General features: G+C 53.2%; 1 protein-coding gene and 1 long non-coding RNA gene across 6 annotated transcripts in view; one reads left to right on the forward strand and one right to left on the reverse strand.

Moving 5' to 3' along the window:
* The window catches only part of Fam160a1 (family with sequence similarity 160, member A1), a 244,571-nt gene that overhangs the window by 224,680 nt on the left and 7,108 nt on the right, over positions 1-12,783 (forward strand). For all 5 annotated transcript variants that reach the window (XM_013522889.1, XM_013522892.1, XM_013522890.1 and 2 more), the window contains 3 exons: positions 388-1,524; positions 7,732-7,910; positions 8,275-8,413. In XM_013522889.1, coding sequence (XP_013378343.1) covers positions 388-1,524; positions 7,732-7,910; positions 8,275-8,413 — 1,455 coding nt within the window. The remainder of the gene's footprint in view (positions 1-387; positions 1,525-7,731; positions 7,911-8,274; positions 8,414-12,783) is intronic.
* On the reverse strand, positions 10,515-12,530 carry LOC106150319. The gene is made up of 2 exons (XR_001237054.1): positions 12,456-12,530; positions 10,515-11,583 (listed from the first exon to the last, which is right to left on the reverse strand). It is a non-coding gene; the product is annotated as an uncharacterized LOC106150319 (long non-coding RNA).

Genomic DNA, 12,783 nt, shown 5'->3' on the forward strand with positions numbered 1-12,783 from the left:
AAAACTCCAATTATTACTGTGTGGCAGGGACTCTATTAAAGTATATGTAAATGTGATCCTCTCACCTCAAGAGGTAGCCCTGATTAGCTCTTGTTTCTCTAGGGACAGATTTCAACAGTTTGCGTGACCTATACCTCGGATTTGGCTGTTTGGTTTTATATCTTCTGTGAGGTCTGAGGTCAGAGTCTCTGTTACTATCTTTCCTTTTAAAATCTGTTCAATCCTCAGTACTACAAAACAAAAGGAAACAAAAGTGAGTCACCTTTTATTATTCAGATATCATTTAATCAGGCCTAAAGCGACATGGTCTCAGCTGGCACACTTAGTGGTCACATCCTGCCCGCCACACTTGTTGCCCGTTGCTCTGACTGCTGTCTGTCCCCTCAGGGCCTGCAGAGCCGCCACCCGAGGCAGCCTCGCCCTCGGCCTGCATCGTGGAGTATGGGAAGGCCTTGGACATCAGCTACCTGCAGTACCTGTGGGAGGCCCACGCCAGCATCCTGCGCTGCATGAGGGACTGCCGGGTCTGGTCCGCACTGTACGACGGGGACTCGCCCAGCTCTGAGACGTTTCTGCACAGTGTGCCGGAGGACAGCTTCGGGCACACAGCCTCCCCCGGGTCCCAGCTCCCGCCAGACCCAGGGACGGGGGGCTCTCAGCGGGCTCCAGCCAAGGAAAAAGGCCACACAGAGCTGGAGTGGGATGACAGCTACGACACAGGCATCTCCTCGGGGGCTGATGTCAGCTCCCCTGGGGCTTATGATGACCTGGACACTTCTGGCCCCCCTGTACCCATTGATCCCCCCAAACACATCCAGGAGATGAAGAAGAACGCCATCTTGCTCTTCAAAGGCTCCTACATTGAGGAGTCGGACTTCCAGGACGATGTGATGGTGTACCGGCTCTGTGCAGAGAAGGACGCAGAGGATGCCAGGGACTCCCAGGGGGAAACTGCAGGGCCCCCAGCCGAGGCCCGGCCTGAGGCTCAGAGTGACGCTGTGAACAACGGGCCCCTCAGTCCCCAGCCGGAGACGGATGCAGAGGGGGAGCACAAGAGGGACACTTCAGACCTGCTTCAGAACGTGTCCGAGGACCCAGCACCAGAGAGTGGGTCTGAAGTAGCCCCCGGATCAGACCCAGAGTTAGCAGCCCCCGCCGCCGAGGCCAAGCACAGTCCAGACCTCCTGGCAATCAACCCAGAGGGCGAAGACTTCATCGCCCAGTATGACCAGATCATTAGGGAGCTGGATTCGGGCTCTGAGAGCTTGATGGACCAGAGCTTTCCCTCGCCGGAGCCCTCGCTCCTCCTCAAGGAGGAAGAAGGCAGCGGGGGAGAGCGTCAAGGAGGACAGGGGGAGCGACAGGAGGAGCGGGAGAAGGACATGGAAGAGGACGACGACAACTTCGACTCTTTGCTAGCGGAAGCTCCTCCTGTGGAGAGCGTGCCTTCCCCGTTTGGGGTGAGAGAGGAGACTGCCTGTGGCAGTCGCCATCCTGTGAGGACTGCGAGCGCTCCGTTCACAGGTGACCATCTTACCCTGCTCTGTTGTCAGTTTCTGAGAGTACTTGTGCATAGTGGAACGGGAATGGAAGGTAGGTAAGGCAAGGAGCATCATCTGCTTACCTGACGGAGGAGGAGGAGATGTTTGCTAGCGCAGAGGGGCGTGGTCTTATTTTTGTTGTGTCATTTCTTGAAATGATCACCTTATTCTTTTTGCAAATTAGGGTTAAATTTTACTTGATATTCCTGTGATAAACTACGAGGACTGATGCACCACACAGGAATCCGGTCTTACTTATTCAGCCCCATATCCTTATTCTAGTTTTCCTTCTTACTGCTTGTGTGTGTGTGTGTGTTTTATTAATGTCTCCTGCACTAGAGTGCCAGATCCACGAAAGGGGAGAGCTGTTTGTTCTGCGCTCTCGCCCTGGGGCTGGGCCAGCGAACGGTGCATGCAGTAGGTGCTCAGAGCACTTGCGCAGTGGCGGTAGCTGTGGGTACACATCAGAGGCCGTTGGGGTAGCTGTGGCTTTGCCTGGGATCTCGTCCAGCTAATCACAGAATCTCCACCCCAAAATAGAGAGACTAGAGCCACATGGAGTCATCGCTCTTCCTTCCATGCATGCATACTTAAGTGATCCTCACTTCCGGCAGCAGGTGGGAGTCACAGTAAGAGGCAAAGGAGGAAGATAGGCTATCGCAGGAGTGGATCAGAGCGAGGACCTGGGTAGAAAACATTAAATACTCAGCAGTAAAATCAGAAAATGCAAATGAAGCGATCTCCACAGAGGAGAAGGCCCATTCAGCAATGAGAGGGTGGGGCCCCGGAGTGGTGATCAGTAGCAAGGATCAGTGCTGGTGACAGAAGCTGGGGACACAGAGGTACAGGCAGTGCTTCCAGGCAGGCCTGGCCGGTGTCCTGGCTCTGCCGCGTGTGAGCGGTGTGGCCCTGGCGGGCCGGGCCTCCGTTTCTGCTGAGCGTCCAGGCGGCGTGGGGCGGAACTGCGGCTGTTGCAGGCCCCTGAGCCCCAGGCCTAGACTCCCTGGCAGCGGGTGCAGCTTAGTGGGGGGGACTGTGCCCCACTCCGGCTCCCAGGCAGGGTGCAAAGGAGACTGCCTGCCGGTCCAGCCGAGCTGGCTTAATGCAGTTTCCAGGGGCTCTTCCACTCCTCCCCCAGTGTTTATTCATTTGTTTACTGATGCCTGAAGATTTATTTAAACAGGGAAAGCTCTTAATTCCACAATTATAAGGCTTGAGGAGGGATCTAGCTGAGATAACGTTTCAGTGTGAACAAGTTTTAATTAAAATTCAATCAGTCAGTCAATCATAAGTAAAAGGGATTAGATCAGCTCACGTCTCGCAGTTGATGCAGGGAAGGGGGCGGCTGGAGAGAGGAGTCAGGAGGGTGGAGGAAGGGCGCGCCTCCCCGTCTCCGGGCGCCCCGCTCTCTGCAGCTCTCCCAGCCCGCTGTGGGCCGTGGGTCCCGTGTGCTTGGCCCTCTGGCGCTGTGACAGAACACCTGAGAGTAACGGCTTCGGGGAGCAGAGAGCTGTCGTGGCTCCCAGTTTCAGGGCAGTCTGGCTGCACTGCCTTCGGCCTGTGGCAGGGCAGACACCTCCTACAGAGAGGGCTGTAGGGAAAGCTGCTTGCCTCGAGTCAGCCGGGGACAGAGCCGGCCAGGGAGCGAGGGCTGGGGCCCAGGCGTGGCCCGCAGGATCTGCGCCCATGACCCTCTCCCTCCCACCGGGTCCCTCCCGTCCTTTCCGGTCCTTTCTGTCATCTCCCGGTAATGCCGCCAGACTTGCTCTCTGTTCGCATTATTCCACGGCTGAAGTGAGGGCCGCCCTGCGCTAAGCATGGCCTTCCGGAAACCCCACTTCTACTGCTGCTATCCTGGTGACCAGGCCGCCATTGAGCCTTTCAGGGGCGTTCCAGACCAAAGCACAGGGCGAGGCTAAGGAGAGCAGTTCCATAGCATGCTGGCTTTCTCTCAGAGCCGATCCCTGGGAAACGTGGAAACTAAGGAAACAGAGTATAGCTGGGGGCTGGGGTAGCTAACAGGGCACCTTGTTAAATAACATCAGTCCTTTACGAGACACCTGAGAACAGCTGAAACAACGTGGTTCTTTGATACATCTGTGTAATTCTAATGAAAACCTTGCCTTTCCCTCCTCCTTCCTTTGGAACTTGTACACAGCTTCAGGAAACATCTTTCCTCTTTCTGTGTTTGTAAGCTTTGTAGTTTCCGGACTTCTGAGTGCGTGCTGTAGCATTTGGCTTAACTTCCTTTTCTCCAGGGAATACTGATATGTTCTTGAAATGAATACACATTCTAGCAAAATCAAAGCATTCCATTTATCTTAATTTTTAAAAAATTAATGTATTCAGCCTTTTTTATTGATCTCATAATATTTGGCAGGTTCTGTGCTTAGGAGCTAAGGACACAAAATGAAAAATATTCAGTCTTTTAAGAGGAGACACCAGCAAGGAACTGCATTCTCTCAGTGAGAGTACTTATCGGTACTGTATCCCAAGTCCAGAGAGGGCCTGGTGGAGGGCGCGGGAATGGCATCCAGAGGAGGGGTGCTGAGGACCCCAGGGGTACGGAAGAGCCCCTAGCAGAGAAAGGGGAGAGAAAGCTAGTGTGTGGCTGGTGTCAGCTTACGGGGACCTCTGTGTCAGACTGAAGAATGCAGACCTTGTACGCCCCGCCCTTGAAGCATTCAAGTTGGGAGCAGTGTCCTGGTCTGAGAAGGCCAGTCTTGGTAATGGTGTGGGGAGCGGTTGGGGCCAGGAGATCAAGTGAGAGGCTCCTGCTCTAGGAGAATTAGTGCTGTGCAGCAGTGCTTGGAGCCACTCCTTCTGTCTCTAGGACTGCTCTCACTCTTCTGTGCCAAGCTGTGTATGCATGGGCGTCCACTGCCGCGCTGTTTATAACAGAGAAGGGCTGGAAGCAAGCCAAACGGCCAGCAGTACAGCGGCCGAGCTACACAACTCTTAACAGTCCAGAATTCTCTGGCCCTGAGATGACCGAGACAGCCCTGTATGTGCTGTGTGGGGCAGTGTCCAGACATATTAAGTGTGAAAGCAAGCTGCACAGCAGTGTATAAAGAACATTGTCATTTCTTTTTAAAATACCACACACACACACACACACACACACACACACACACACACACACACACACGGCAGGGTCCTGAATTGGTTAGGAGCATTGAAAACGGAGGGTTTCAGTTTGGAATGCCAACTCCATTATTTCCTCTTACCTTTAGATAGGATAAATAATAAACGTACTTCGTAGGGTAGTTGTATTAATGGAGTTGATACATAGAAAGTGTTTAGAACTCTGGCTGGCACAAAGAGTGTGCTTAATAAATATTTTTAAAAATTCAACTACTTTATTCATAAGGCACTTGCGGAAGGATACAATAGAATGTAATAGCAGTGGTTTCTTGGGAGTGAGGTAGATTTCTCTTTAAATCCTCATTCTGTATTTAAAACTCTGTTTCTCCCCTATGTATGTACATCTGTATGTATATCTGCAATCACTGTAACTGCTGTGAAAGCAGAAGAGTTGCTGCTGGGGTGCAGACAGGGCACGATGAGACTGTGGCCTGAGGCAGCGCTGGCGGGCTGCACAGGGAGACTCACTTTCAGGAGAGGTTTCCCTGGTGGAGCCTGCTGAGCAGGGCACAGACTGATGGCCTCTTTTCTTGGGATGGGGATATGCAGGATGGGGTCGGGGGTAGGTGGACCAAGGCAGGGGGTGGGGACCCTGGAGGGGAGAGAGTGAGTGACAGGGAGGGGTGCTGGAGATGGCCTTAGTCATCCTGGAGAATTAAAGATTTTATAGGTGATGTGTGAGCTTTCTGTTACTATAAGATACCTGAGAAAACCAATTTACAGGGGATAAAGGTTTATTTTGCCTCACAGTTTTAGAGGCTTCAGTCTATACTTGTTTGGCCTGATTGCTTTTAGGCCTGTGGTAGGGCAGCACCTCATGGTAGGAGCATTTGGTAGAGGAAGCTGCTTGTATTGTGGTGGCCAGGAAGTGAAAAAGAGCAGGGGCAGGATCTCCTGTCCCCTCAAGGACACTCCCCCAGTTACCTAACGTGCACTGGGCCCCACCACCTCCCAGTAGTACTGTAGTCCAGGGACCAAGCCTTCAGCACCTGGGCCTCCGGGGGACATTCAGGATGCAAGCTGTAGTGATGGGGATTTTATCTGTCTGAGGCAAAGATGGAGAAAACCCGCACCCAGGTAGCTTTCAGAGTTATAGCTCAGCCTTTTGGTTTTCAGCTGTTTCCCAGTTGCCCTAGCAACTGATTTTTGCTAAGTACTTTTTTAAAAAATGTACTAGAAACCAAGACTAAAGTACAAATCCAAAAGGATGTATATCTCCATGCCATGAAGCTAGCATCACTGGTGGCCTGGGATGGCTTGATCTATGTGTTGTCACTCATGTGAGACAATGACCAGATCTTGCTCTTTCCTGAGAGAGGGCTTCAGGCTGTTCTCCTGCCCTCTCTGCAGTGGTGGCGGACCGCAGGTCGGCTCCTTGATCAGGTACAGGTATAGTTCAGGACTGGGGAAGGGAAGTTGGCCGATCACATTACGGACATATACTCCGGAAAGACTCTGCTCACCTATGGATGCCTTCACTGACCTGTTCTTGGTCCACGCAGATGGAAGCAGGTAACGAGTCAGGGACTGGAGAGGCAGGGAGAGCAGGAGACAGCGCGCCAGAGTTGAGGGTGACGTCAGTGTCCTTCTGTAGATCCACCTGGAAACCAGAACTGTGCTGGGCTGTGTTGAAAAGAGCACCATGGGCGTTTCGGGGGTTCTCAGGAAAACTGTTACTTTGCTTTCAACCTGGGGTCCTGCCAGTCTAGAGTTTCTGAGTGTGTGCCAGTCCCTCCCAGTTCCATTTCATGAGCTCGTCCGGGGCTTGGTAACCCCTCTGGCATAGACAGGGACTGTAGGGCTGTGCGTCTCACCCCATAGGTGGGGAAGCAGCTGCCAAGCTCTGCACAGCCCGGAGCCAGCTGTGCCTCTTCTGGATTTGAGACCATTAGGGGCACCCTCAGGCTCTCTGGACGGGCATATCACAGTTGCCCTGTTTGTCACCCGTGTGGGCAAAGGTTGGGGGTTTCCATTTCTCATGGAGACCGTGTTTCCCAGCAACAAGCTTTACCAGGGCTTCTGAATGGAGCATCTTGTGTTTTTGTTAAGCTCACGTTAATGGTGCTGAAGTCCTCCTAAGGCACATTTCTTTACCAGAAGTTATGCGCTTTTGTTATAAATATGCCCTGGCTTAGCGGCCTCATCAAGAGCCCCACTGGGGGAAATACAGAATTCTCACTGATTTTGCTTAATGGAACATTTTTATGGCAAAAATTTAAAACATCTTTAAGTAGTTTTATTAATGCCAGGTTTTTCTGTTTTCCTTGCCTTCAGTGAACTAGAACATAAAGCAGATTAATTTTCTAGTGACCCAAAGTAGCAGAGGCTCTTTGTGCCTAGTATTTTTATGAACAACTTTTGCAGTCATACATACATGGGTTTTCTTTCTTATAAACTCCATTACATACCAGACTGTATCACCCAAGGCCGAGTCCCTTCTTTCTTTCTCATGCGAAAAATTAAAGTGTGATCGCTGGTGGTCGGGTTGCCAGTGTAAAGTGCAGAGCCTTGTTCCAACCTTGTGTCTGTCTTCCCTCTCCTTCCACATTGGGACCTCGGCAGGCAGCCTCTCTCAGAGCGCCTGTTCATGGTTCATGTGTTGCTGTTCAGTAAACTTGGTTTGGTGTAGCACAAACATTTTTTGTTACCAGAACTTTTAATGGGCTCTGATGTTTGTGCAAAACCTTCCATAGATCACAGCATCTTGAGATGATGTGTCATGTTTGATCCCTGATGACCACAGGAAGACAGAACAGTGTAGAAAGCATATTTTTATAAATGTCTGATTTTTCTCTAGGTCTACGATAAGTTCCAAAGTCCTAAAATTGCTCGTAGAGTCAAAGTCTTAGTTACTGGGAGTGGTGTCTTGTCTTCTTTGTGTGGCCATGTTTCGTCTTCCACCTGGGCGTAGAGCAGGAAGCTGTGGATGTGTGTGTCCTCCTGAGTTTGTGGCCCGTGGCAGCCAGGCTGTGGCTCTGGTGCCTGCAGTTGCTGAGGAGGCACGTCCCTGCCCAGCCACCCCTGAAGCCCTGTGTTCCTCCCACAGGCCCGTTCATCAGCGTGGTCCTGTCCAAGCTGGAGAACATGCTGGAGAACTCACTGCACGTGAACTTGCTGCTCATCGGGATCATCACACAGCTGGCCAGCTACCCCCAGCCCCTCCTGCGCTCCTTTCTGCTCAACACCAACATGGTCTTCCAGCCCAGCGTGCGCTCCCTCTACCAGGTACGGCCTGGAGCCCACGCCCACATCCATGTCCCCAGCTGGTGATTTTCCATGTGCTGGTCTTCGGGGCTGCTCTCCTTCCTTTCATGGTTTTGTTGTTTTTCAGGAGCCCCACTGTCCTGAGTTGCTTTCCTTCCCTGTTTGTGATCCTAGCTGTGTAGACTCTTCTAGACAAATTGCAAAGCTTCATTTAGTTTGATGTTTGGAGGGTGCCCTACCAGGAACACCCAGGCAGTTAAAAATGAGCAAATGCCTAATATCATAATAGTTCCTGTAATGAGGGCTGTACCTGAAAGATGTATGGATAACTGAGAGTGGAATTCCACTGTGGGGCGTTTAACATCTTTACTGTTGCTCTTGACAGGTCCTTGCATCTGTGAAAAACAAGATCGAGCAGTTCGCCTCTGTGGAGAGAGACTTCCCAGGCCTCCTCATCCAGGCCCAGCAGTACCTGCTCTTCCGGGTGGACACGTCTGATGGGACCCCTGCGGCCCTAACCAAAGGTCAGCCGCTCTCTCTACGCTCTCTCCTTAAACTTCCAGATCCCCACACCCAGTTTGCATTTGCTGATGCTGCCTCGGTGCCTGGGCCCGGGAAGCATCTAAAGATACTTCGATTTTTACCCAACAGGAGGGAGCTCCTCTTAGTGTTAAATCTCAAGGGCAGTCTGCCTGGCCCGCAGCTGGCCTGTGTCCCCTTTGCAGGGTCTGGCAGGGCACTGGTTTTCTTGAGTGCGGTTCGGGGAAGGAGCTGATGTGTGGGGTGTCACTGGGCCACAGAAAATAAGCCAGCACCTTTGTGCCATCCGTGGCATTGTGAGCGCCCCCCAAGCTATTTTTTGGCCAGCTCTGTCCTGAGGAGCGCATCTGCTCTCTTTGCTATGTCTTCAGTGGCTCTGAGGCCAAAAGATAAATGTGCTTTAGGACTGTATGAGGTGAAAACCGTCCTTTGGACCAGGAGGAGTGAAGTTGTGTGCAGCCCCAGTTCCTGACTCGAGGCTGGGCATGCGGCTGGCTGGTGTGGGGGCAGTGAGGGCAGTCACGAGTGTGGGCCTGGGCGGCCTTGCTGGGTGGCCTCCTTCCCGCTCTGGCTCGGCACAGTTGATGCCCATTGTCTTCTGAGTTGTGACTCGGGCCTTGGTGAGCACAAACAGGACCAGCCCGATTCAGGAATGGAGCAGAAGCTGCACCGTGCTGGGAAGAGCCGCAAAGGACCGTGGTTAGATACCGGTGGCTTCTGGCTCCGTATACTGTGTTTTTACCCTAGGCTCGGTCTTCACTTACGTGTTACAGTTTGTGAGGCACTCTCCCAGGCAGTCGGGTTTCACTGCCAGACTGTGCAAAGGGCAGGAAAAGCCCCTTAGCTGCATTTTTGGTAGGGAAGCCGGAGAGAGGCCTCGGGCGGTCAGCTGGGGTCCTGAAGCTCAGGTGTCTGGGAGCTTGGCAAGACCACGCTGAGCTGGAGCCAGCGGGTTGTGGGGGGCAGTGGTGGTGCCACTCTTGCCTTGGGCTCTGCCCTGGCTTCAGGCTTTTCGGCAGGTGTGGATGTAAGGTGTGTGCTTGGGGGAACTTGTTCTCACTGGGTAGGGTCGTCAAGTTAGCAGCGAGGGTTGATACTTTTGTTTTCTTTCATTTTTTTGGCAGTACTAGGGATTGAACACAGAGCCTTCACACTGAGCTATATTTACAGCCCTTGAGGCAGGGCATCACTAAGTTGCCCAGGCTGGGCTCAAACTTATGATCCTCCTGCCTCAGCCTCCCAGAGTGCTGGGATTACAGGCATGTACCACCGTGCCTGGCAGTGTTGATGCTTCTTAAGGCCTGTGATACTCAGGAGTCTTTGTAGGAAGCTTCTCCTGGGAAAGAAGAATCTCCTGTTAATTGAGTGTTTGGGATGAAGCGCATAAATTCTTTCAGGTTGCCAAAGTGACACTGTCCCTTACAACTGGAAATTCGCTGCACTCAGAGTGAGATACTCTGAAGCACTTCCTGTGATGTGGCTGCCTGTAAATGAGTCGAGCTGGGGAGTCCTGGTGTCGCTGGCATGCTGAGCGACTTGGAATCATGGCAGGGGTCACAGAGGGGGCTCCCTGTGTCCACACTGCTGTGTCCTTTCCTGGCACCGCTGCCAGGAGATGAACAGCTCACGAATTTCCCTCCTCACTTCTGAAACTCCCCCGCATTAGTGCTGAACGCTGTCACGGCATTTCAGGAGCCGCGCTCAGTGCCGCCGGTTGTTCTACTTCGTCTCCGCCGCTCCTTTTCCTTCCAGTGCCGTGCGTGTGTGCTGGAATCTTGTATGAGAGGCATAACTCAGGCTCGTGCAGCGGAGCTGCTCCCTCACGCACCCCTTCGCCCCCTGGGGCCTCCGCATGGGTGTCCCTGGCAGCCAGGAGAGGACCGCTGCTCAGGCGGCTTCCTGTTGCCAGCGGCCACTGCCCTTGAGACTGTGGGTCTCTTGGATTCTGCCACTTGTCAGGCTTTTCTTTGCCCCTTCACATCCTTTAAGAACCACAGGCTGTGTACACGCAGTTCTTCAGCTGACTCACGCGTCCTAGAGGGGAGGCTGGACAGGGGCCGTCCGTCCCGGCAGGCTGGGATGGACAGGACGGGCTGCTTGCCGGGAAGGGACCATGACGCAGGTCGGCTTGCGTGGGATTTGAGAGCTCGAGGGTGCTTCGCGGGCAGTGAGCTCTCGGCCGCGTCCCGGTGGCAGCCCTCCCGGTGTGGCGGCTGCGCGGGGCCGTGGCGGGTGTCCCTCTTTTCCTTAGCCCGGTGCTTTTCTCCTTCATTAGCTAGGACTGGGCGCTGGGACTCAAACCGAGGAGGCCAACCCTAGCAGTGACACGGGTCAGCCTGGATAAGTGAGCGCGGAGAGCCTGTGTAGCGGGTACGAGGAGTGAATTCGAGTGAAAAGGCGGAGGTGGGACTGTGGGGCAGCTCCGCAGAGGGGCTGCACGCACAGGACGCCTTCACGCAGCAGCTGTTGGCGTGGAAGGGTTGCAGGCTGTGAAACCCACACCGTCCGATGGGGCTCAGCGCTCACCAAGCTCAGTGTGTGCAGCGGAGCAGACAAAACACAAACCCCAGCGCCAGTCCGAAGAGCAGTGCCGACCTTCACTGGCCTGTAAACCGGCTGGAAAGCCAGACCTGAGGAGGACTTCGGGGCAGGGTTGGGGGTGCTGTGAAGTCAGTGGTGGCTACACTTCCCCGCTGTGCCTTGGCACTTGATACCTGTTGCCTCATTTAATCCTGTGCCAGCTCCATGGGGTTTTGACAGGCAAGGAAAGGAAACTTGCATGAAGTCACTCAGCCAGTAAGTGACAGAGCCTGTGCTCTCAACCACCCTCCTTGGGCCTCTGAAGCTGGCTGAACAGACCCGGAGGAAGGGAACGCGGGGGAGGAGCCAGCATGGGCAGCGCGGGCTTGGGTTTGGGACTGGTGCCTGGCTGTGTGCCACCCCTGGGTTTCCAGCCTGTGAAGAGCGACGGTCGCGAGGGCCAGGGCTGGGGTGGTGAGTGGTGTCGCCCAGGCTGACCAGGGTGCCCTCGGTGACATCAGGACCTTTGTCCTCACTGTTGTCAGGGAACAGTGGGCGCTCCTGCCAAAAGGCTGTGGGAGACAGATTCGCAGCAACTCCACGTCTTCATGGCATGAACTGTGGAAGCTTTAATCTGAAATGATATTTAAAGCAGTAAAGTGGAAGATTTTTTTTTTAACACTAAAGACTATAGTAGTGAGATGTGGAAAGTACTATAAATGTCAAGAATTTTTAGTAGCATAGTTAAGAAACACTTTGAAGAGAGTGTTGAAAAATGGGGCTGAATTCTAAAAAGCAGCCAAAGTAATGAAGAGCTTGAATATAATGATTTAGAAGGAGCAATGAGAGTGTTCTGTAGGGGGCAGAAAGAGGCATAAATAATTCTGACAAATATATGAGGGCTGAAGATGTTCAGGAATTAGTCAGAGAAGTTGAACCATTTTAATTAGTAAAACTGATTTGGTATAAAAATGCAAATCTCTTGGCTATGTTAGAGCTTGGGCTCCCATCATCTTAGACCTTAGATTGAAACTGAGACGGAAAGTCCTACAAGCCCTTGGTACATGTTGGCTTCCAAGCCATTTATTGCTACTGGATCCCAATGGCTGCGGGAACGTTTTAGTCTGGTCTTTCCAGGACTCCAGCATCCTCTCCACTATTGCAGTGAAGAACTCTTTCTCCATCCTTCTGTATGGAGGCTGACGGTCCCGTGGTGGGCATCAGGGGGCCCGTGGGTCAGAGGAGCAGCTGCAGAGAGCACAGACCTTAGGGGTGGAGCTGCACCGTGTGACCTGGGCTGGCCTTGTGGAGGTGGCATAGTCATGGTCAGCCAGGAGAGTAGGCAGGCCGCCCAGTGTCCCTAACTAAACATCCAGTGAGCCCAGGCTTCACCTACTTGCTGCGAGTGGTAGGAGGGGCCTTTTTCATTTCAGTCCCTTTCCCCTTGTCTGGATGTGGAAGTGTCTCTGCCTTTTTTTTTCCTTCCTGGGGGTATCACTACGTTACCTGGCCTGGGCTCCAGGGACTGCTCCCTCCTGAGCGTCTGGGTAGCTGGGCCCAGAGGCACACACCACGGTGCCAGCTGGGGGGCTTCTTGATGCACCTGTGTCCTTGCCATAATTTCTGCATGAGGATGCTTAGGTCCTGGATAAGTCTCACATCACATGCTGATGCTGGGTCTCTGCTCGGCAGATATGGGAGTCACGGGGTGCTTAAGGGCTGTGTCTTCAGGATGTAGTCAGTCAGAAAAACTGCTGCCATGGTGACCCCTACACCAACTCCTCCTGCCCCAAAGGCACAGGCTTCACTTAGGTGGGCAGAAGGTCATGGAGAG

This window comes from Chinchilla lanigera, unplaced genomic scaffold, assembly GCF_000276665.1.
Source record: "Chinchilla lanigera isolate Chin_1 unplaced genomic scaffold, ChiLan1.0 scaffold00070, whole genome shotgun sequence".
In the NCBI taxonomy this organism is placed as follows: domain Eukaryota; kingdom Metazoa; phylum Chordata; class Mammalia; order Rodentia; family Chinchillidae; genus Chinchilla; species Chinchilla lanigera.